Source organism: Stegodyphus dumicola, chromosome 2 (assembly GCF_044657685.1).
Source record: "Stegodyphus dumicola isolate Sdum_Otavi_A_Nest chromosome 2, ASM4465768v1".
NCBI lineage: Eukaryota > Metazoa > Arthropoda > Arachnida > Araneae > Eresidae > Stegodyphus > Stegodyphus dumicola.
Genome location: NC_140769.1, coordinates 166806364 through 166833234, shown reverse-complemented (window position 1 = coordinate 166833234; position 26871 = coordinate 166806364). Strand labels below are relative to the sequence as shown.

Sequence of the window (26871 nt, the reverse complement as noted above, 5' to 3'; positions counted from 1 at the left end):
ACGATTTTCATACTGAATTCAAAGATTAGGTTGAAGAAGACGGATAGTTTTTATTTCACTTACAGGATTTTGATGGGGGTGTGACGCTATGGTATCTTCTCTTGGAAAGAGATTAAGATCACATGTATTATTAGCAACACCAACACTGTCACCTTCCTGCAGTAGGGCAGGCTATAATTATGTTTTCAGTGTGTTGTCTCTATGCCTAACATAACATACCTTTATGTACAAACACATGAGCATGGGTAACATAGCGCTTAAATCTTAATGTTTGAAAACACTTACGTTTTCTCTTTTTATTTTTGGTTTTCATACTTTATATAACTCTGTTTTAGTTTTATTAGGATTAACAATTCCTAAAATAATTACTTTATATGATAAAATTTAGTACTTTTAGCTATCATAAATTGTAACCAAACTTTATGTAGGGTGACTACGGATTATCGCTGAGTCTAAAATAACAACTAAGTCTTAAGAAGCGTGTAGAAGATCTTTGTATTGAAACTAAGGAAGCGCAGAAAGTACGCATGGTGCTTTAAAATAACAGTAAGTTCAAATTTAAAATACACTAGTAGTCGAAGACTACACAATTCAATGAAAACAATATAAACAACATGAAGTTGGTTGACAAACCTAACCGGTATAAATACTCAAATATCAGCAATTATCATGCACGACCGAAAACTGCATATCTTAGCTGAAATAGCAGCAACATAGTAACGTAGGCTCAAAGACAGAACACGCTCTGTATTACAATTAAACTTCAGCTTAAATACACGCAGGCTAATTTGCTATCTGACATGAAAACGAAAAGAGGAAATGACAGTAAAGGTTTAAATGATAATAACCGGTTAATTAAAATAATAAAACGCTACAAAATATACATTTTAATATTCCTGAATTACATTTTGCTAACAGTTAGCTTTGTCGAAAACAAAGCCCAACATTAAGAATCAGCGTAAATTTAAAAAAAAAATTTTTTTTGCAGTACTAGTTTTAATAGTTTTCGAACCAAATAAAGGGTGAAGAAACATAAGATAAAAAAAAAGTTGAACAGAAGTTAAGCTACTGGCGCCATCTATTGATGAAAGGAGAAAAACTAAAACAAAATTTCTTTAACGACTGAAGGTAAAGATGGATTGCCATTGGGGTCATTAACTAGAAAAGAAATGTTTTTGGATGTGAAACGCTTCTAAAAAATCTAATTCACCAATGGAGGATGTTTTCTGAATAACTTTGGCTGCAGAAAAATGGAACATCCTTCATTGGTGAATTAGATTTTTTAGAAGCGTTTCACATCCAAAAAAAAAACATTTCTGTTCTAGTTAGTGACCCCAACTGCAATCCATCTTTACCGTCAGCCTTTAAAGAAATTTTGTTTTAGTTTTTCTCCTTTCATCAATAGATGGCGACAGTAGCTTAACTTCTGTTCAACCCTTCTTATCTTATATCTATCCTTATCTTATCTTTCTTCACAGTTTATTTGGTTCATTTGCACTTAGCAGCTGAAGAAGGTAGTTCAAAAAATATCAAAGCTAGTACTGCAAAAATTTTTAAAAATTTACGTTGATTCTTAATGTTGGACTTTGTTTTCGATTCTTATTCAGCGTGATATTTAAACTAAATTAAACTAAAAAAGTTAGCTTTATGTTTATTTCCGTACTAAGATCCTTGTATTGTCTTGATATTTATTTAGATCAGAGCTTTATGCAAATTGTACTGCAAACGGGGCAGATTAAAAGTAGAGTCTAATCTTTGTCGAAAGATTATTGCAACTTCTTGCCTGATTTTGTAACCCTGTTGTAGAAGCTACTCGCAGAGCAGTGAAACAACTAACGGAAACTTACTAGAGCTGAGATGGTCTTAAGAAGTTAACTTAGTTTTTCATTCTAGACCAAAGTCTGTGGTAAATCTGCGTAAGATTTTATTGCTGTAATTTGATCTGGGTTTTGACTATTGTTGTACTATGGTAAGAATTTTAAAGTTAAATTTGTTTTCAGTTTAAAAATATAAAAATTATAAGTTCTGATTCCAGTGATATTTTTAATGTTATTTTACTTCAGCTTTCCTGGTGGGTAATGTTAAGTCAATCATCTAATAATTTCCAGCTTTCTGAGTTAAAGCATATTATATCAAAGTGCACCTATTTCATAACAATACTAATATGAATTTTGTACATTTGTAAATAATTTTGGGGAATTATAAGCAAAATCGTAGTATCTTTTGTGTAATGTAACATGAAATGCCCCAAGAGACGAAGTCTCTGCGAAGAAAATAAAATTACAGGGTCAAGTCTATTTAACATTGAGATAAAGAGCTATCTCGCTAAACTGGTGAGAAATCGTCAACTTGGCAGTTGTTTTGGCGACAAATTTTTGTCGTCACATTCGGTGAGAACCGCCAAAAGTCTCCAAACTTCAGGATCATTCAGCAATACTTTTGTCCAATTCTTGTATAACTGAAATTGATACTGTAATTGAATAACTGTAATTTATCCCTATATGTAACTATACACGGCTCTTATATGTAACTTTAACCAGATATGCCTTCCAATAATTTCAAGAAATGGAAGATACTGGAGATATCTCGGCGACTCGGGCGGGGGGGAACTATATAAAAACGGAGAGAACATCAGTTCTCAGGATTTTAGTTTAGAGTCGACTTCGGGGTACTGAGAGATCGCGCGAGGTTCGCTCTTTAGATGGGCTTTCCATTGCGTTTGTGCTTTGTCACAATGATTAGATCTGTACAAAATCTGTGAAAAAATCCAGAACTGTAAAGAATTTATTTTCTCAAACTCTCATTAGTTCTTTGTGCAATTAATCCATTACGAACCCATACACACACAACAATACTATACATAAAAATACACCAATTTAACACATTCTGATGCAATGAATAACGTTCTTATGACATGATGACGTACGAAATTAATTTGGGGGGATTTATTAACTGCTGCTTCTTTCACAATTATGGCTTTAATTAGCAAATCCCGCACATATTTATTTTGATAATAAAACTACTTTCTTACATAATATTCCCATCATAATAATCGTAACACTATGTAAGTTTTTGCTAATTTAATTATGGATCTTAAGACTTAAACAGATATATCTTAATTAATTCATTCTCTCATAATGAATAGTAAATAAATATTAAGCAGGAATCTAGAAAATCTAGAATCAAGCAAACTAGAATTTCTCGAGTAAACGTGAATTGGAAATAAATTTTAATTATCTCATATCTCGTTTACGTAATTCTGGATAAAAAATTATTTCTGGATAAAAACTGATACTATTCCAATGTTAATTCCAAGTTAAAACGTCTCCTCTGAGATCCAGTCATTCGTAGAAATGCAGCGTATGCTGTATTATACACACCATATTATTTTTCCAATTTACGAAGTGCTATTACAATGCTCTTTATTAAAGCTTAAATATAAAAATGGAAAAGTTTCATTTACTGCACGCATCTTCTAAAACACTTTTTTTTAAATGATTTGTTTCTGTTTTTCCTGTCTGTATTTGTACAATACTTTAGTATTTGTTTATTCCCGCCTAACTAGTTAAATATACCTTTTTGTATCTCATCTCAGTAGCCAGTCCTTCATAGAAAACTAAACTGATGCAGATTAATAGGTAATTCAAAATCATGTCAGTAAATGAAGCCGGCATGATTTGTATAGTACCTCAATGAGTGACCTTATTATTGTGCAGATGATCCGAATCCTGAGGCCAATTTGCTAATTCATACTGATCAAATTTATGATCGATGCTGGTTTGAAATAAGTACTTTGTAATTTATTAAAATTCATTTAGTCGCTTTAAGAGTTAGCCATAAAAGATGTGTCTGCCACTTGTTAATTAAAACTAAACGTAAATACATAAAAACGTAAAATTTAAATCTATATTTTTTTAATGCGTAAATATCCTGCACACTTATTTCGCGTAACTTATGATATTTAAGCAGATATTAGCTTAGCACTGTGAATATTACAGTTTTAATTTAGTTCTCTTTAACAGGAACCTGCACTAATATTCTAATAAGGAACTGTACAAAACCAAAACTTTGAAGTATCCATTGCAGAATTTTACAATTACTTTTTATTGCAATTTACTTACCTTACAGAGATGCAAGGGTGTTACTATGCAAAAGTGTTTAACAAAGCGCAAATCATAACTTTAGACAATTAAAAAATACACTAAATTTAGAAATCAGTATCTGATTTTGGGAAAAGAACTCTGTGTTACATGTTTGAATCTTTATATTCTGAACAGAAGTTAAATATTTAACAAGATAAAGCTTTGATTTTTTTAATTATGCCAACTTCATCCAGATTCCTTTGTTTTGCAGTGAACTTAACTTTCTTAATAAACATTTTCGAGATCACTCACACTGTTTACCAATCTTGGCTTGAGTTGGGACAAGAATTCATGACTTTTGTTGCAGTGGTCTTCCTTAACTAGGCCTGGTATTCATTTTATATAACATCTTAAGGACAATGCTTCCATGATTTGTCACTGATTAACGATTTTCATTACGATTTCCAGAATGCGTTCTTCATCCTTCGCTGTTCTATTCGGAATTGATTGGAAATGCATTGACAGCGAACAGGCTCTTGCCTTTTAAGAGAGAGAACTCATTGTAACTTCCATTATACTGGATCATTAAACTCTCGAATAATGTCTCGACAATCCTTAAATAGAAATTACACCGTAACTCAGAATTTACAAATAATTATCTCCAAGGAAGACTCGAGTTTGAAATTCAAGATCTATATGGGACTTAAAGGCATTAAACTTAAAATAACATCTTTATTACATTATACATAGCTGTTAAGTTATTTATACATAGCTGTTAAGTTATACATAGCTGTTAATTTATTTATATATAGCTGAACTACTGGTGAATTTAAAATTTAAAATGAGTGCTTGATTTGGGCAGATGCCTTACACACATGTGAACTTACTAATTTGTACTAATACAGGTAAAACGAAAATGCCATGAAAATGAAATTAAAACGAAAATGCAATTAAAATGTATTAGTGTCAGTCTCTGAGGTTACTTATATTATTAAAAATATACAAAACTAAAATTAATTACAAGTTTTACAGAAATCAATATGCTATAACATTTGGTTACTGTTTTCAGAATATTCCACTTTCCTGAATGTAAGTCTGTATAGACTTATTGCATCATTTAAATAAAATAAATTAACTTATTTACTACTTTAAATTACATAGATTCCTCAAAATTTCAGAATTAAACCATATTAAATAGGAGATACCACAATGAGATCCCCGACAGCAATGTAGCAACAACAAAAAATAAAACGTTTACGACATTCTTCTTCTCCTGTCATTTTGAACTAATTTACATTTTCGATAGAAAATGGGAGTTTTTTCGGAAGTGATGGAAATCGATAGGAAAACGTAATTAAAACATTAACTGTTAATTAAGGGAAAATAAAAGTTTCAAAATGAAAACTAAAACCTTTTCATTTTATCATGTTTGCCTAAAACTAATTAAAATTATATTTTTTTCGTCATTTTAGATATTTACCCATCTTTAAGGCAGAAAACTTGATGTTGATGAGAAAAAAAAGTAAATTTAGAATAAACTTACTCATTACTAAAATCCTAGGAAAGGTGTTAACGAATTTAGTTCTGTATAGCATATAGTATATTCCGATTAATAATTTACTTTTATTACTTTTTCTCATGTATAACTTTTAAAAATTATAAAATTTATCTAGTTTACTATTTTTTTAAAGATGGCACACAGTTAAACTTTCTTATGATATTTCAAAATCTTAACAAATTAGTATTTCTTTGTATGGAACTTAAAGCATACACTTTTTGTTGAACAAGAATTAGAACTATTTATTATTGATTATAATTTTGCACTTTGATTAAAGACAGAACAAATTGTAATTTTTTTCAAGTAATATTAAGTCTCAACTCTCTCAAATCATTAGAATCTTAAATTTCACGAATCCTTCACACAGTAACATTCCTTAGCGAATAAAAGTTTTGCTTTCTGTTAAAAAGATAAATCGAATTGAACCCATAATGAAAAAAAAAAAAAAAAAAAAAAATTAAGGAGACAATTATATAAACAATGCACTTATCAAGAAGCTACAAACGGAATTTAGTAAAACAAGTATTTTACACATATTGCTACATGTGTACAGATTCGTAATATATTGAATGCATACAGATGCGACGATAGGTTAATAAAATTTATTTTTATCAAAAGAAACACCTTAAATTTCTGGAATTTTTCACAGAAATACTCGTACAGGTGTTCACAGTACTATAGAGTTCACAGTACTACCAATTACACTTCAAACTACTAACAGCGTTAAACACAAGGCAATGTAAAGCGCATCTAAACATAGAGCTAACCCGGAAATATCTCCAATCTCATGCTGAACTAACAACAATAACTACAACTGAGAGTAAATGGTCTTTTCGGCCTTATATAGTTTTCAACCGGCCACTCAGATATTTCTAGTACTTTCTACTTCTCGAAATTACTGGAGAGAAATTTGAGGGTCGAATTACGGTTGCAGTTAAAATAGTGATTAATGACATTACAATACCAATTCAATTACAATACCTACTACGTTGATATAGGAATCGGAACAAAATGTCGCCAAATAGTCGCCAAGTTTGGCGACGTTTGCCAATTTTTTTGCCGCGTTTGTCAACAAAATAAGTCGCCATTGTCAGATTGGCGATATCTTGCCAAATTACCGAGATACCCATTTACTCAAGTGTTAAATGGACTTTTCCCAGCATTCGTATTATTCCGGCACAGCTTGTCTCTTTAAATTTCAAAATAATCTCTAAAATCATCTATATATGTACAAATTCGTAATACTGTATGTTAAGAGAAAGAAAGAAATCTGTCGGCCTTTGAAATTTAGTGTTTAAGTAATTTCTCCCATTTATAGCGTGCCTCCCATTACAGCGTGCAGCACAGTAACTCCAACAGGATAGGATAGAAAATGGTGAAGAGGAAAAAAACTGCTACCTTGGATAGTATCAAACCTACCTTGAGTTGAGTTAGTTGATAATATTCAGCCTTTGATTAGATTATTAACTTGTTGCAATCGTTTGCGAGGGTGAGACCAAAGATGTGCATTTGAGTGTTTGCCATCAAAGTCTGAACTCGAATTAACACTCGAATGCCAAGTTTTCGGTTTTATCCGTTTTGTGCACTCTCTGTCAGTTTTCACTAAACTGATAGGCAACTTTTGGTCTCGTTCATTCGCTCTCCCAACACTGTTGTAAGTGTAGGTTGGAATTCTAATATTCCTCTTTTCTGCCTCTCAGAATGGAATGCGACTCTATGTTCTATGGTAAATATTGCTCATCTGGATGAGTACTATCACCTCTCTTAATTCTTAAAAACAAGTTAGAATCACCCTGTATATTTTCTTCGATACACCAAACTCATTTAAATAAGAGACGTTTCATATTCAAGACCTATTTTAACCTTCCTTTCGCCGGAAAGACTACTGAAAATACAAACTGAATATATAATATGTATATAACGAAGGAAAGAAATTAAATTTATATTTATAATTCTAATTTTTTATAGCTTATGCATGAAATTTAGTGCAAGTATTGGAGTGAATGTGATCCTTAACTTACTAAAAACATTTGTTTTAGTAAGTAAGTTTTTTAGTAAACTATTATTTTCTGTTATTTGTAATCAATCACTTGTGAAAGAAAAGAAAGAGAATTTACACAAGATTTTTTAAGGAAGAACTGAGTATTAGATTAAAATCAATAGCAAAAAAAGAACCTGTCTTGATTACGTAATACCAAGCTGATTGATATGACCTTATGCTACCATGACTGCATATATACATTTTTTACATTTAATGAAAAGGCTAATTATCAACTTTTGGGAAATTTCAGCTAAAACTGAATTTGCATTTACATTCAGTTACTATATTAAAGAGCTAATTGTGATGATGAGAAACTATGTCTTACCTGAATATTCTTATATTGTGCACAATGAAATATGGCGTCCAACATATGATGAAGCTCGCTATGATGCAGACTGTAAGCTTCAAAGTTTTGATCTTTGCTCTGGGAATGGTGGAGGCTGCATTGAAAGACCGGCGCAAGCGAATAGTAGAGTGCACGGTGTCCACGCCACTGCCTGAAGACGTGGTTGTTGTTCTTCCGTTCTCCTGTCCTGCTGCCCACACTGTCCTCAGTACATTGATGTAGCAATAACTGATGCAACCAGCAGGTATGATCAAGATGTAGAACGTGAGCCACATGAAATAAACTTTCCTTTGCCAGGATGCTGTGTATCCCCGGCTAACGCACTCGTAACGTATACGGCCTGTTTCTGTCACTCCGTTTTCTATCTGTAAAAATAAACACACATCTCACAATTAAGCACATTTGTATAATGACTCCTAATTGCCAAACTGTCGAAAAGTAATAATAATAGCATGTTAAAAATATATTTCAAAAACGTCCACGCAGTTTAAGATACAGTAAGTTCATATAGTATTTAACAGAAACTTAACGGGTCGCTTTTTCTTCTATCAATAAAATTCCCAGTTCCATACTTAAGGACATCAATCCGAATATGAATTCCTGGGGCATTTAGAGGATTTCTTGCCAATGAAGTTTAATTTACATTGGTAAAATTAAGATACCCTTAAAATTTCGCGTTAAAGATCATGAGGCATATGTTAGGAAAAACGAAACACCGAAATCATCTGTTGCCCAGCAGTGCTGGTCAGAAGATTGCACTTTCTACTTTTCTGAGGCTAATTTATTCATAAATCATCTTCCATTAGATTTTCCAGAGGCTTTTCACATTCAAAAAACTTCTTTAAGTTCTAGTTAACGACCCTAATTCCAATCCATCTTTACCTTCAGCCTTTAAGGAAATTATGTTTTAGTTTTCTCGTTTCATCAATAGATGGCTCCATTAACTTGACTTCTTTCCAGTCATTCTTATCTTATCACCATAGTCTATCACGTTCATTTGCATTTAGGCAGCTGAAGAAGGTGATGCTGTATTTAAATCATAAACTAGTGCTGCAAAATTTAGAAATATTAAGTTAGTTCTTGTAGTTTAACTTCTCCAATAATAGTTGATACAGTTCATTACTCATTATGAAACAAGTGCTCTATTCGTTAACTTTGGAAAATACACGACGGTCATTAAAATAGGAAAAATCATAAATACTTTGATTAAGAAGAAGAAAAAGTTTCTAAAAGTAAACAAAACGGGTGCTATTATGAATACGCTTTTACAGCAAAAAATTAATGATAAAATATATTCTGAGGAAATTTTATTTTTGCTTTTGATATTCTGTATTGATTTCAAATACCAAGGAGAAATCAAAGAGTTTCGTGTAGCAGATTAAACATCACGAATTTAAAGTTTAACTAAGCGATATGTTTTCCTTAGACAAACAGGATCGAACGAAATATCCATTGTCTTTAAATGTAACTAAAGAGAAGTAAAAACTTAAATTCAATACTGAACTTTCATTAATTTATATGTGAGCATGTAAATATCTAAATACGAAATATTAACTACTTACACGAACTTGATTTTTACTTTCTATAAAGAATGACACTAACTGCAATGAGAGCAAATGTAATCCTTATAACAAAACTAAATTGCTCAGAAGTACCAAAATTAGTTTTATACCATTTCTGGGAACGATATTCTGCTTAAAAGCATTTTATTTCAAAATATTTTATTGTACATTATTAAATATTAAGAAATCAAATGTTATTGACGATAAGAAGCGCACAGCTGCGCGTTTTTGTTCCCACTATCTTAAATAGCATACAATAATTTTTTTTTTACTTGCAAAAATTATATGAATGTTAAAATTCTTTTGTTTCATTTAGGATGGTTATCATCTCTCTAAAGAGATTTGAGTATAATAATCGAAATATCATCCTCTCTGATATCACTGATTCCTAGTGATTTTATCTCTATAGAGTGCTGGTCAATGCATTTTCATTTGGAAAATTAACTAACATGGAAACACAGCAACTCCTGACGTAAGTGATTAAGGGCAATTATAATTATGAATTATTTTTATCGTTCTTTCCTGCAAATTTCATGTGAAGAATTGTGCCCGGAAAGTTACCTTCTTCCACAGAAATCGCAAGAAGAATTGAACGAATTCATACATTCAGCTTCTTATAAGCTTAAAATCAATATAATCTGAATGAAACAAACTCACAGACGAAGACACTGATTAATTTTCGTACAATTAAAATTAAATATGTAGGATAAGGTTGCATAAGTCGTACCCTCTAAAAAAAGTGGTTTTAGATCGCAGAATCTATGAAAAATTAAAATATGTGTGTGGTAATAATATGTTGTGTTGTCGTTGCTGATAATTATTATAATAAAATTCCAAACAGTAATATATACAGTAATATAAATAGTTATATAAATTTAAGAAAATTTTATGAACACGAAATTAATACTATTTAAGCAAAACATTGACTAAAGGGTAACTCGTTGCCGAAAGAGGCACAGTTGGCGTGATATTACGCTTAATATTTAATACGTATGGACTTAAGCGGTGGTACAAACTGCGCATTCTAACCCTATGTAAAAAATCTGATGTGTACACCACATGAGTTCCTTGTACGGAATATTACATTATACGCAATTTTCGTGCATTTCATTTAAACATATTGAATTAACAGTTAACGAATTTTGAAGCACTCTTTAGATTTCTCTATATTTATTTTCCATAGTTACACTTTGGAGCTAGGTTCACTTAACAGCGTTACATCTCAATCAATTTATACCTCAGAATGCCCAAAAGTTATATCATCTGAAGAATTGCCACATGTTTTACTGAAATAAGTCTAAAACGATGTATAAAAGAAATTTAAAAAAAGAAGAAAAAAGAAACAGTATTTCACAGACGATTCAATGCCACTTAATGCGCATGCGCTACTAATTAATTCAGTTCTCCCTTCGCGGGAAGGCAAAAATGCATAAAAATTCAAAATATTTTCATTTAAAATTGAAAGATATAGAAAAACATAAAACCCCAACTACAGTTAAAACAATTAATTTTTTTTTTTTTTTTTTGCAATTAAAATTACAGTTTCTACGCGAAAACAAGCTAATAACTTAAATGATAATTCCAGAATAAATTAAGCATAATTTAATTCGCAATAATAAAAGAAGACGTTACTTTGTTGTTGCGAGGCTTAGTTTCTGTAGCATGGTAACAAATACACTATTCTGCTAAGCTTCAAATGTAAACAAACATGGCTCCCATGGTAATAAAAAATTAGGCTTAGTCGAACTTTAAAAAACTTTTAGATTGCTGATAATTCCAGAATTATTGCAGGCAGGTTAACTAAAAGCATAAAAATCTTAACCAAAACAACATAATTCAAACATTTTTAAAGCAAAAAATGCACAATTTACAAACATATAAGAATAAAGAAAGTATAAGAAGACTATAAGAAAATATAGGAATAAAGGCCGAGCAATAAAAGCACTGAACATGTCTATCACACTAAACCACTGAAACCTAGGTCCGACCTGGATTCGAATCAAAACGAACGGCTGCCTGCATGGGCGTTTTCTTGTTTTTTCCCACGTGTGACGTGTATAGGAGCCAATTTCGCTTAGAAAGCTATCCACAAAGGCATCTATTCCCTTAGTCAGACAAGCTTTGCTATAATAAACTAAGTCTAACCTTAAAAATTCCTTCATGAAGCCACAGAGAGGCTTCGAGTGCTTTGTCTTATTTAAAAAAATAACAAATCAACCGAAAATTTAGAGTTAATCGGTAGTCGCGTAGCTAAAGAATTAAAACACTGATAGTTTCTTTTCAGGTTCTGATTCTGGGAGATGAGAAGGGAAATTACGTGTAATTCATGTGGATTTCTTAACTCAAACTTGGGCAGCTAATCTTTGAACATAAATACTGAGATTGTATAGTGGCAGTTTTTTAAGTAGAGACCAGGACTTTCCTGCTGGGGCTATGGGGATTTCAGCCCGCTAGAACTATGACTTCCAGTGCATGCTGTTAATCGAGCATATATCTGTGTAACAAAAATCTAAAATTACGGGACGGAATGTATCCAAGTCCAACATTGTCATGGAACCTGTTTAAATTTTTTAATAAAATTTATGTTGTTGTAGAACTTGAGTTAGAAGTTCATATTCAACGCTGTATTATAATAGGGATTTGTGTAGTGGACTCCGCCACTGCACTACAATATTTTGAATTAGTTGCGATTAAACTGCGGCGTTGAGTGCTTCTAGCCATTAGGCTTGTTTTTCGCATAATGGCTTCTGCGCGTTAAGTTATCCTGTGAGCCGTTAAACTTAATTTATTACATTTTAAGTTCATCGTTACCTGTTTTGAGTTAAGCCAGAAGTGTTGACTTTGTTTAAGCCCAAATGGAGCCATCTGTTAATTATGCTGAGCGAATAAAGGGTAAATAATTATACCCTTCTTTCTGATTTTAATTTATGCTCCCAAAGAGATTGATGATGATGGCGTGAGACACTGTTATAACCACGTTGGGATGAGGAAATATAAGAACTAGGTAATAAATTAAGTGGATTAGTGTAAATGTTCTCACCTAAAATAACGTACGATATACAGGTGACAGGTGAATGCAGGGCCCGGACACCCGGACGGCTTAATATGCCAAATCGGGTGTCATCCGGTACCCGCACCTATTTAGAACAACACAACCCTGGCGACTTCCTGAAAGGGCTGCATCGGAAATATATTAATGGAGAATATGTGGTATTGACGTGGCCAAACAAGGGCCTGTGCATATATATGCTTCAGTATACAATTAATAAAACGTTTCATACATAGGTACATTGGTGGTATAGGTACATTGGATACATATGTATATTGGTCTAAGGGGTTAATGAGATAGGCAAACAATAAACACTTATACATTAAAAGAAATGAAACACTGACGCAACTGGCGCAATAATGCAGAAGATGACAATTAATGAATACACGTAATTGTGTGTCATCCTATATGACTATACATAAACTACTAGAAATGATATGCATAAACACATACAAATGATGGCGATAAATGAAAACACATAATCATACATTATTCTACTGGACTATGCACACATCAATAAAAATGATACATACACACCTATACGTTGACAGAAATGATACACTGAGAATGAAAATTGTGTATCAGTGTGAACGATGACAATTAAAGGTTACACATATTCGTGTATTACCTTACTTGGCTATACATATATATTAGTACAAATGATACACTTAAAGACTTATACATTAATGGAAATGAAATACTGAAAATGGCACTTATACATTATACGATAGATGAAGAATAATGGTAACACGTAATCGTGTATCATCCTAAGGGCTATACCTACAGTAATAGAAATGATACACTTAAACATTAATATACATTTACATAAAGGATAGGGTTGTGGTTAAGCCGAATCACACAAGTCCTGGCCTAATGCTTGCAGTCTGTCCATAATACTTTTGAGTTTTTTAAGTACCGCTGGTTGGCGAATGAAGAATCTTTTATAGGCTGGATCTGTGTTGTAAAACGGCATGTGCCACTCTCGTGTTAGTGGGCAGAAGGTGACATAATGGTCCGGGCTACATGGCTGGCCACACACACAGATGTTGGTGTTTGTTATTCTTCGCTCTAGAAAATAATCGGGGAATGGACCATGATCCGTTATAAATCTGGTGATGTGTGGCTGAGATATCTGTCTCTCAAGGCTGACTTTGTGAGCGAATTCGTAGGTCCTTCTTCCTTGCGGAATAGAATTCCACTCTTCCTACCATTGCTTGAGTGCGGCGTTTAGAACAGCCTTCTTTACATAGGATTTTGGTAATTTTATTGCCAGTTGTTCCTCATCGAGATTGCTCGCGGCTTCTTTGGCTAGTAAATCTGCCTCCTCATTCCCCTGGTGTCCAGCGTGTGCTTTAATCCAGAAGATGAGGATGCGTCCTTCGTACTGGTGCAGGGTTTGCTGAATGCGACCTATGATGGGCGACCTGTGATACGATATACAGAGGAAAAAGTGGAAATGATATAAAACAGGATGAAATCTCATTAAAATGACCACACGCGTTTCGAGAAGGTCTTGGTTCTAGATGGTCTAATAAATCGGTAGCCCTCAAGAATACGATTATCGGGGAAGTTCAGTGTCTTTATTTAATTATATTCTTAAATTTCTGTTACTCTGAGCCATTGTCGTCTTAGAGAAATGGCAAATGTGGGAAATTTCAGTTAGCAGTTTGGGGAATCAATTATTTTCAAATGATGTAAAACATAATGAAATAGTCCTAACATTACCACTCATGATTCCAGGTTGTTTTCAGTAAAACAGTCGTCTTCAAGAATACGATTATCGGGTATTATTTTAATTATTTTGTTTAAATTTCTTTTGCCTTAAGACATAGGCGTCTTGAAGAAACAGCAAATGAGATATTCCAGTACATTTAGCAGTTTTGCGGGTGATTAATTTGTGTATGCAATATATTCTTTCAACTGTCTGCAGGATTAAACTAGAGTTAACGAAATGAGACTAAGAAATGTTACTGCATTACACATTTCCTTCTTGATTTTTTTCAAGAGACATGAGCATAATTAATTAATTAAACACGAAGCTGAATTACCGTTGACCAAATTTGTGGAAGAATAAGCCTGAGTTGAAACAGGCATTGTTTCTAATTAAATTACTAAGGGTAAAAAATAGCTTATGAAAAACATTGACTCCGCTTAATTAGCTTTGAGTCGGTTGAGGGAAAGTTCTTTACATTAGGCTTAATTATGTCATTTTCAGGCTTAAGAATATACTTTATGAATTCAAAAAACCATATTTTTTCCTCTCACAAGCAGCCGGACGGAATTGTCACATTGCAGTTAATACTGTCTGGTAAGATAAATACCATTAGTAATAAATAATGATAGTTACTTGTTTTGCAAAGATAATTAACACATTTTTAACTACATTAGAAGTTTGTTTCGTTACATTAAGCATTAAAAGTGTACCAACTTATGCAAAAGGAGTTTTTATTAGCGCACGATTTTTAAAACAACTGTCCGTCATGATTTTAGGAGTCAGATAGAAATTTAATGATTTTAAAATTATTGATATTTTTTGAAGAAGAAATTAAAATGGATCTGCTTTTATTAAATTCGTTGCTAAGCTATTTTGTACCCAGTTCTTGGTAGTAAATTATGTAAATATTGAAAACACTTTCTCCGCCACATTCTAACTCATTAAATTAGAAAATCTCATTAATTTAATTTTGTATATTACATTCCTTGAAACCAAATGCATACCGTATACGCTACATTAAATTTTTCTTGAATATTTATTTATTGTTTCTAGATTTATTTGTTTTTTTTTTAAATAAAACTTGTAAAGACAATTAGGTTTTCATTGCTGGAAATATGAAAAATTAAATTTCTCTTGCTGAGATTTCAACCACCGACCTTTGCTATCTGAAAGTAGTAACGCTTACTTTTCATTATTACCACTGACGCATGGTTTAATTCTGTACAATGTAACTTAATTCTCAAATAAGTATACGAGCAGAACAATCACTTGAAGACTAGTGAAAGTGGATTAATTCTAACATAAGGACATCAGATGCTAATTGTGCGTGGTGCGAGAGAGCTGAATACGCATCGCAGTGTCATCAGTAGGCTATAATCGTTACCCATGGGATGAAAACCCCTGTAGAAGACTAGGGTCTGAACGCCGGAGGATTACCACATCGGCAGGCGATCACTTCTTGTTGTTAAGTGCAAGACACCGTAGATCACTAATAACACGACAGGTGGCGTCGTCTTTCTGTGCAGCTGCCAGACAGCCCATACTCCGCTAAACAGTGTCGCGCCGACAGCATGAAGGTGGGTTGCACGCACGTCGATCTGTGGTTTGTGCGCCTTTGTCCCTATCGCATATCAGAGATCTTGAATTGGGCCCGTGAACATTGCAGTTGGACGTATTCTTTACAGATGAGTCTCGAATTAAAATCGAGAACGATTCCCGAAGGGCAATGATATGGCGAGAGCTAAGGACATACTCTCGAGAGCCAAACATCGCCAAAAGAGACCGTTACAGAGGAGAAGGCTTACTTTTATGGGTTGGGATAGTAACGAACGGACGCAACGACCTCTATGTGTATGGTTCCATCACAGCCGTCTGATGTCGTGACGAAATTCTACACCTTGTGAGTCCTTTTATTTGATTGAGGGCTGTCTGCCGAAGAAGAGGGATGCATTCATGGAGTGAAACTGTCTCGTATACACATAAGGAAACACGGTACACATGGGGAAATCCACGAAAACGCCCATGTAGCCAGTCCGTTCGCGGGATTCGAACCTCTTACGAACTACCAGTGTTTATCGAATCAGCCGCTGGTGGGCCTAGAATAGATACCGATGCGGCATTTATGGATAATAACGCCCGCGCGCACAGAACTCGAGTGGTGCAGAGTTAACTGGAGTGTGAAAGCATTCCACATCTGCAGTGGTTTGCTAGATCACCGGACCTGAATCCCATACAGCTGTATCGATCGTGTTGGAACAACAGATAGCAGGTTGCAGTGTACCTCCAGGTTCACTCCAGGACATCCGACATGCATTACTACGGGAATGGGTACTACTGCCACAACATCCATCTACGACACTATTGCCAGCTTGCTTCGCCGCTGTGAAACATGCATTTCAGCTAAAGGGTATCTTACCCATTATTTGTGAGATTTTTCCATGGCACAATCTTCAGAGCAATTTGGTTTTCCACGATGTGATGGTCGTCATACATGAGGTTCTGTAAATGTATTTGCTTTATTGTTTGCTGTGTGGTTTAGTAATGCTACACCAGCCTTTTAAATCAATTTCGCGCATATTCATTAAGTAGTTCTTATTTTATTCTGCGTTTTTAATTTTTTCATTTATTGCTTATTTTTGAGCAGACTGTATATATATATATATATGTCATATTTTCTAATCACATTCGTAATGGCTGGAACTTCGAACAGCTTTCGATGTCCGTCATGGCTGTGATTTAGGCATACAGATGAAGATAGTACTATAAACCATGAACTTGAAGAATTTTCAGTTTTCATTTTTACACATATCCAATTAATTTGTCAGACACTTTTTCAATCATAATTAAATATGAAAAATTTCTATGTACTCTGATTCTAACAAATTATGACGCAGGCAGTTTAGACGGGGAAGCGAAGCGTTATTAGCAAGGTGGAAACTAGGAAAACAGAGGTGACGTAATTAACTGCCAGGGGTTTTTATACCAGAGTAGGTGCGATTCTAGAGATAAGCTATAATTGGTTAGTTTATTAGTTTTGTTTACCCTTTCCAAACAGCGATACGTAACGCCGAAAGATTCCAAATTTGGGAGAACAGAGTGAATTTAGGGGGGGGAATCATTAAATCTAGAATGTTAATTTTGATGTCACCAATTATTTTTTAAAGCAGCTATCGTATTTTGATATATCTTACATATTCCCCCCTTCAAAAGAGAGGTTGGGTGAGCAGGGTGAAAAAAAGGCATTAGAGCAGCAAAGTGTGAAAAAGATAATTTTGAAAATACAAGACATAATATTAACTTTTCAACAAAAAACTATTGTCGTAGAATTTTGAATTCAATAAGAATTTTAAGCCCTATATACTTTTAAAACAATTGCACACTATTGTCGTAGAATTTTGAATTCAATAAGAATTTTAAGCCCTATATACTTTTAAAACAATTGCACATTTTAGAATCCTGAAATAAGAATGTCCAATGAAATTTTGTTAAGTTCTTGATGAAAATATTTCCACAAAGTCAAATAAAAGTCTTCCCAATTTTTGTTGATTAAAGTATTTCCATTTACTATAGATTGATCTGCGAACTTTGATGTGGAAATATAATACACAGTTTATGATAAATTAAATTTCTTCTTTTTATTGTAGATACACATAACGTAAAATTCAATGTAAAAACATAATGATATAATGCAATAATGAATAAAACAAGAATACTTTGACGATTAATTTGGCAAGCCCTCTCGAATAAAATCAGCGTACCATCTTACTGATGGTTGAGTGGTGCTTAAGTACAATATATCGAAAAACCTCCGTTCCTTAGAAAAGGTAACTGGTTTTTGGCATTGTTCTGTTATCAAAAATTTTTTTTTTAATCTTTCATATCACTTAATAATAATACAACATTATGCAAAATTAGAACAAATTTAAGACGAATAACTTGCATAATCAAGTTAAAGTCTTTTTTAATTTTGCAAAAGTATAATTAAATGTTTCCCTACAGAAAGAAGAAAGAAAAATTATATTTTTAAATTGTCATAATCGGGAATTTTTTTAATAAAAATTACCATAATTCATTTTTTTAAATCATAATTATATTTTTAGGAAAGACACTTTAAAATATAAAAATTTTGTAAACATCATTTATAAATACAACAAATTTCAAACTTTTCACTATTATTAAGACATTTAAAAATTCTACTTATTCTTTACAAAACCTGAAGACCTCACAACTTTAACTAAATGCTAACATTTCCATCTGTTCGCAGTTACTGTAGGAAAGCCTTCCGTTTCTTGGTTAGAGGCAACTGGCATTTTTCGAACTGCCCTATCATTCCATTATAAAAATTTAAAACACATTCTATTTTATGAAAAAATAAAAATACAGTTTTCTTACAATTACATGACAGCAACGTTGAATTTTTGTTTCCACAGTCTTGGACCATGATTTCAGCAATGCCTCAATTTGTCTTTGCTGTTAGCCTTTTGCTGAGATTCAAATTTCTGAATTTTAGAATCTTACAGTTTCCCCTCTACCGATTCCATAACCAAAAAAATAGCTACTTTACCTTCTCTTTTCCAACTCTTATGAACTTTCTGGATGCTTTAGGTAATTTTAGGGCTTTGGTGTGTTAACACATCGTACTGTGTTTGCAGAGGGTCGAACAAGAATGCTTTTACAATATTTGAACGTCAAGTATTTAAGTCAATATTTTGAAATAAGTTAAAAAGCGATAAAATAAGAACGAAAAACATATTTTCCTCTCACATAAATAAAAAAGTAAATATTTTTTCAAGAAATGTTGGCAATATTTCATATTATTAAAGCAACCATGATCATGTATACTTTCGGTGATATATTTTTTGAACTTATTTTTGTTCAACTTTCAAATAAAGTAGAAAAATCTTTTTTGTATTCTAAGATATTTTAAATATATTTCGCGCTTTAGAAAAAAATAAATAATCACTGTATATTGCTCTAAGCAGATAATGCTTTTATTTACAATAGGTTATTTTTTTATCCATATAAATCTTACTTGAAAACTTTTTTTTATCAATATAAATCTTACTCAAAACCTTTTGCTTCTTACTGTTGCTACCATCTTCTATTTGGACATGTTCTGTTTAGTTAATATATTGTCAAAGAAGTTATTTAGTTTATTAATAAATATTTTTGAAGGGCCTGCCTTTTTATATTCGATCACAGTATTTGTTTCTATTCTGTATTTATTCATTTATTCTAAAATAATTTAATGCCTCATCTTCTTTAAAAATACAGAAGATACCTCAGCGATCTAAAATAAATGGCAGAATAAATAATTACAATGTTTGGTAATAAATCGTATTAAATTAGCCCCGCCCCCCTCTCCAAAAAAAGAGGAAATAAAAAAAAATGTAACCAGAAGGGTTCAGATGTCAAAGGTTGTGAAAAAGAACATTTTTGGTGTTCAATAAATGGTTTATCAGTATAGATTATAAATACAGATATCCCAGGTGTTGAAACGAAGCATTTTATAGGCTACTATATGAATATACATTTAGACCAACAAGGAAACGTTATATATCTTTTTTATATTTATTATTATAGTATTTATATTCTTTATTTTTAATTATGTAAATTATTTATTTTTTATTAGCTATATCATGAATTAAATGTACTTTTGTTTACTTGAATCCGATTCAAAAGTAAAAAAAGAAAAAATAATAATATTAAGAACTTCAACTGTTGCTTTTAAATATCTTAGTTTATTCATCAATGGTAGACTGATTAAATTTGAAAGATTAATGTCTTATATTTTTCCAAATGGCAGCAGGCTTAATGAAAAATGAAACAAGGCATTAAAGTGAAACAATGCAAAATCGCGTTTAGAGACTAATAGCCGTTTTAGGCTGCAAACTTGGACTGTCATTCATTTTGTTTTGAATAAAACTATTACCGAATTCGAGCGCGATAAGACATACTAGGTGTCTCATCTTCAGGAGCAAAACAATTCCGCCAGCTCTGCAAGCATTTTGGATGGAGATGTCCAGCGATTACTAGACCCTTTTCAAAGGTGCTTTAAATTTATAGCTAGCCGTAATACAAATCAGATAAGAGCATGGACCCAACATTTCGAATCATCGTTTTACTGAGTTTAACGCAATAGTAAACATTGCCTTATCGCTAATAGAATGCTGTTTCCAATAAGGTAAAATCCCCTTCAGATTGTGTTTCATAATGCACGATGTCTTTTTATATTAATGAAGAAGGAAATCAGCGTTAAGGTTTGGTTTTAAGATTTACACTGTGCTTTCTGTTATTAAACAAACTTGAGAAACAAACATAAATCCAGAATCTATAATGTACTCTAGATCAGCGTTCGCCAACCGGTCGTCCGTGAAAACGTTTGATGGTCCACAGAAACATTGGGACATTATTTTCATTTTAATGAAGATTCAGTTTAAAAAATGACAAGTAACAAAACTTATCATGGAATATAGATTGTACTTTTTTTTTAAATTTTAGCTACTACTTTTAGCGAAATTTCTTCTGAATTTAGCGACTTTTTAGCTACTTTTGCAGGTGCATCTAGCGACATTTGAAAGTGAGAGTTGGCATCCATGGATATGATGCTGTTATCAATAATAGCGCGAACTGGAATTCTCTTTCTTTTTGAATTACAAACATATGCTATTGTAGTCGTTAATAACACAGTTTTTCTCCGAGTCAATAGGCAACCTGATGGATTTTTATGAGAACCATTTGCATACTTATTTATAATTGCATCACTGGAAGTTTCCGTGTTTGTTTTGTCTAACTGTTGATCGACGGTGCTATTGCTCAGTAAACGATGATTATTATGTTTACAATAATTAATAAATGGCGGCATAACACTTTCAGTTTATTGATATTGCTTTGCGTTTGCCGATTTGTTCTTGCTTTTCGTGAAGTTCCTTTTCAGTGATATGGAAATATGAAGCTCTCTGTACAAGAAGGTAAGATTTTTGTACTTTTCATATAATTTTTCAATGTTAACGAAATATGTGTATCAGTGAGATGTTAATAGTGTTTTAATTGTTAATCATAATCAGGGGCGTAGCTGAATTTCGATAAAGGCGTGTTGCTGAACATCAAATGCTTCGAAAATTATATTAACAAATGAAAATTAGAAGTACATTTTATTGGAAAGTTGAATATTGTTTTTGCGTATTATAAAAACAACATATTAATACGAAAATATGGTCTGATTATATGAAATATGGTCTGATTTAAGGCTTTTTTTAGGTTAACTTTTTTTTAAATTCATATTAGTGGTCCGCCAAATATAAAATTATATATGCAGTGGTCCGTGAAGCTATAAGATGTGACGACCACTGCTCTAGATTATGATATTTTTTAGATTTATAATGTACTTTAGATTTATAATGCACTTTAGATTTATAATGCACTTTAGATTTATTATGTACTATAGTTTATAATGTACTATACATAATGTTATAGCTATAAAACAATTATTTACATACTATTTACATGGATACTGTGTTTATTTATAAAATACGTTTCAGTATTTTATAGGTCATGCATCACTTTATAATTAACCGATACACAGATGCTAGAAAAATTTTCTCGTTGCAGATTCATCATCATTAGTGTCATAATTTTTTGTAGAGAGAGGCATTAATTTTGTCATACTTTCATAACTTCTTAATGTGTGAAAGTTGATTTAGAAAAGCATTATTTGCATATGTGTACTTTTTTATAATCATGCTACCGAACATATGCGTAAACAGGCAAATTAGGATATTCAAAGATATTTTGAGGATTTGTTTTGGACTTAAAATACAGTTTTGTCTTCATGTCTGAGAAGGTCACACGGTTGTCACATTTTATTTCATTCATTCTCACAAAATTCAGACATTTTTTATAATTGCGTCATTTATATATATACGTTTTATTAATTTTATTTTAGGCATTTATTTTAATTGAATCTTATACACAAATTATACAAAGCTGTTATTATTTTGAATAAATAGTTATTTAATTATTTAGACCTTTATTGTCCCTTCTCTTTCCGTTCCCCTACCACAATGCAAATTATTTCGAGAGTATTTAAGGTGAGATTTTCAGACTGTAAGACAGAGCGTGTGTCTGCCTCTCGAGGTCACGGTACTAAAAATCTGCTAACTCAGTTAAGCCTGCATTTTTCTGCTGCCCATTATAATTGGCGATATTTAAATTGTTATGCCGGTGACAAATTTGAGCCAACTTCGCGTTAAAGGATTTGTTTAGCACTTTTCTACTAAGTTCTAAATTTGAATTTTCTATTACTTTAAGTTCCTTCACCTCAAGTGGCTGCCTTATTTGCCTGAGTGGTGCATTCATGTTCCAATTCAGCTTTAATAAAATTTGTTTGTAAAATCGGACTTTCTTCGCTATCATAAAGTTAAAAGATCTTACTAGGAAATCTGGCGACTTCCCGCACAGGCGTGAATAACACCAGCATTTATATTAGCAATATTTTTTTTCCCTGGAACAGCGATTCATCCGCTGCGCCTGTTATGTTACGTCATTTACTTCAGAGGAGTGCACACAGGTTAAAAATAAAGAAAAATTAGTGCATCTACTTTTCAAACAAATTCTTTATTTTTCACTGACCAGAGAGCAAAGTTTTTACCATCTTGAACTGATACATGCTATTTCAACTTGTTTCGATCTGCTAAAAATAACCAACTATTATAAACAGGGTAAGGGGAATAAAAAATAACGAGAAGAAAATGACTCCCCGAAAATAAATATATATGCCATACCAATAAGTCAAATATGCATGTTGTAGAAACATATTTTCTTAACTACAGAGAAGGAAAAAATAAAAATTATGCATTTATAATTATACATAAACTACATTACAAAGATCGTAATGAATGTGAATAATACTATAATTTCATGAAGATGTTATAATTGTTTTCAGCAATTAATGCACCGAATGTAAAATTGTTTTGTTGCCGATGCATTATTGGGTCCTAATCACGTAATATTGCCATTCATACCCTAGTAGAATAGCAAACAAGTTAAAGCTACATCTAATTTCAGTACAATAAAGTCTTATGAAAGTTTTAAATAACCCTTTTATTAAATTTGTGTTTAAACAGGAAGCATTGGTGCATATAAAAACGCTCCGCCACTTGCGGGTAGTAAAATAACAAAGTTGAATTTACAAATTAAAAGTATCGTAGCTAGAGTCTCTACAAACCTGGCGTAACTAAGATGGCTCATCACTTTATTGGCACGTTTTAACGTGGGCTAACCAAAAAGGCCGATGCCGGAATATTCACAGACAGATCTATGTCGTAGAAAATAAAGCTGCAAGTGCCGCGGTCAAACGACCTATGTCTAAAACATTTGAAATGCTCGAATTAAACACTCTTCAGTCTAATTTGCTTCTTGGTAAGGAGTTTAACGGAAAGGAGAAAATATAGTGAAGGTTTAAATCATGAAAACTAAATATTAATTAACTTAAAATACTTTACTACGTTAATACTCTGAATAATCAAAAGTAAGCTTATTTGTTTAATCAGTTATGACAAAACATGCGAGGGTTATCTACTAAAACTGGGATGCCTTCGAGGAGGAATTTTTACGGCACCTGCATTGCATTCAAGTTACGCATGAGGAAGAGCACAAAATCGTCCATGCAACCAGTCTACTTGACAGTTTTAACTATATATTAGATTTTCATATTTTTGCGGATTACAATCTTCATTTTTTTAATTCAGTTATTGACTTTTCCTTCCATTGTATAAATTTATAGGGTTTTATATTATTAACTGTTATCTTAAATCTTTATTATTCTACTTTCGCCGGCTCTCACCAGGATGCAAATTAGTTGGCGTATATCAGAACAAAGTTCTTGAAATTAAGAGGGATTTTTCTGCCAGCTACAAATAACCTTCACTGTATTATTTTCAAACAGCTCTTAAATTTATATGAATATGATTTAGTTTTTCGTTAGCCATGTTTGCCGCCTGGTTAAAGGGCCTGAGCCAAAGTTTGCAGTTGGACTTTGACAAGTAAATTAAAGTTTTACGTCATGTTGCCTTAAATCCCACAAGAAGCGATAACACAACCCATATATTTTGTTTGTTAAGTTCTAATAAAAGTTTTATTTTAAAAGAAATTCATAAACCATATAAGTCAAAAAATCCAGCAAAACGTATTTAAAAAAACAAAAACAACTCTTTTACAAAACGAACATTTTCAGCGTTTTTGTACAGGTAAGAGATTTTCAATAACATATTTTCCTCGGGAAAGGTTTCAAATGCCATTACCATTTAAATTAATATAGCAATCATTACTTTTATAGGATGATTATATTTACGCTAGTTTACTTTATTACATTTGATTAAAACAAATATAAATCACACCACTTACATTTAAACGTTAATTTCAACCTGGAGGCTGTTTTGAGCAGTTTTGTGAATACTTATCGGCAACGCAGTAAAACTTATGAAGCAATTACTAAAGTAGTATTTTCAATAAATCTTCCGCCGAATTTTCATAACAACGACAATTTATGCTCATTTCTTGAAACAATTCCATTATCATCAAAATAAAAGTAGATTCAAAATGAAAACAATAAATTTAACTTTAAAAATTATAATATTTCTTAATGTGAGTGTTTAATTCAGGTTACTTTACACAAATAAAATATAGACGATATTTAAGCTACAAACTCCAACTAAAAATAATAAAAGCTGAACATGTTTTGCCCCTTTTTTTAAAGTAAAATTCTAGTAAAACTCCTTTCATTTTAATATTCATATTACTAAATCGCATATTCCAAGAACTACTTTTAATTCATACGCATAAAGGAAAATATATATCAGTTAAATTTAGTGCTAAATACATATAGAAATCTTTAAAAACGCTTTTTGTCAATAGGTCACAAGGTTTTTGGTTATGTGATTTGATAAACGTTTTCTCACAGCAATTTGTGCTTTTTATTGATTACTGTGTTTTTGGTAAGACTTCAAAAAGTTTGAAAAATGTTTATCTAAAATTTCATTACAATTAGACATAGTGAAATTAATAGCTTATATATTAGTTTCAAAGTGCCCGGCACATTAAAATTAAGTTATAAGAAAATTGCCTGATCTTGAGTTATGTTAGGTAATGCTAATTAGGATTCAACTAATTGTTCATTTTAATTTATTGCCAGTTTGACTTTTAAGCTTCTCTTATTATTTAAACAAATTGTGTATATCATTGCTTAAGATTATCAGCTTAAATAGGTGTTTAGGGCAATTAGTCTCAAAATGGCATTTTGCGACGAATCACTTTAAATGTCCAAATCACTTTTCAGATTGCTGTCACCAAATATATGTGTATTTGTATGTATGTATTCACAACCTGTTTTATACATTATGTAAGAAACCTGAAGAAAGGAATAAGTTAAAAGAAGTTGAAATTTATCTTGTAACACAAATATAGCTTATGATAAAAAATTGTTATCGATTAATTGATTATTCGTGCCATAAGGGACCTACGCACGGGAGGCGAATTAAGTTTTAGCATGTATTAATGAAACTCGGAGTAACCAAGTAAGTATTCTTTTGTGAGTTGTCAAAATTTTCAGCTCCGCAGAAAGAAGAATAAAGGAGAAGTTACTAGCTTTGTAAATAACCACCGATTAGTATACAATGGCGAATAAATACATAATTTTAATATTTTTACAAAAACCAAAATCTCATTGTATATGGGTGTGCAGCAGATGACTGCTCAAAAGGTTCATTGGAAACGTGACGTTATTAATCAATGTCAAGATAGCCACCCCTCTTAGATGCATTGTCAAAAATGAGGCATAAGATTTTGGGGTTCAAAAAGTGACGACTTAGCGGACGTTCATGCGAGGGTGAAGAGGAATTATTGAAAATACCCATTTATTGCTTCAGCAGATTTTGAAGGAGGTTTCTCAACGAAGGCGTTATTGAGAAGTCAAGTCAAGCAATAAGATAAGAAATTAGGTATATTCGTGACCACGGGAGTCAATCACAGGAGTAATATTACCAAGAGGAATCAAGGTATTAGTAAAGCGCTGACGTACGAAACTACGTTAAAAACAATGAATTAATGTAGCTCCTACAATAGTGGGTTAAAAATATGATTTAGGTTACTTTTCTGATTCTTCCTGATTCAATGATGCTGCATTTTGCCGACCTGCAGGTTGCAAGACAATTTTTTTGCAATTATTTTAAGTGTTTTAATAATAAGTGCTGAATAAAATAAATTAATACCAATTTTTAAGTCTCACAGACAGTACTGTGGTTAGGGTAGTCTACAGCGTTAGGGCCAGTGTTCGAATCCCGGAAGAGGCATGGATGATTGTAAATGTATAGTGTCTTTGCGGTATGGGGACACTAAATATATGGCGATCCGAAAGTCCTCTCGTGCAGGTTTGTGATAGCGCACAGACGTTATAGTGGTTAGGGAAGCCGCGTGCGATACCGAAGCGCACAGAGTGGCCATGGATGTAAATTATCTGTCCCC

At 32.3% G+C, this 26871-nt stretch overlaps 1 protein-coding gene across 3 annotated transcripts in view; it reads right to left on the bottom strand.

Moving 5' to 3' along the window:
• Positions 1–26871, bottom strand: part of LOC118193914 (neuropeptide S receptor-like) — a 1011430-nt gene that overhangs the window by 4244 nt on the left and 980315 nt on the right. For all 3 annotated transcript variants that reach the window (XM_085811422.1, XM_085811424.1, XM_085811423.1), the window contains exon 7: positions 8007–8392. In XM_085811422.1, coding sequence (XP_085667548.1) covers positions 8007–8392 — 386 coding nt within the window. The remainder of the gene's footprint in view (positions 1–8006; positions 8393–26871) is intronic.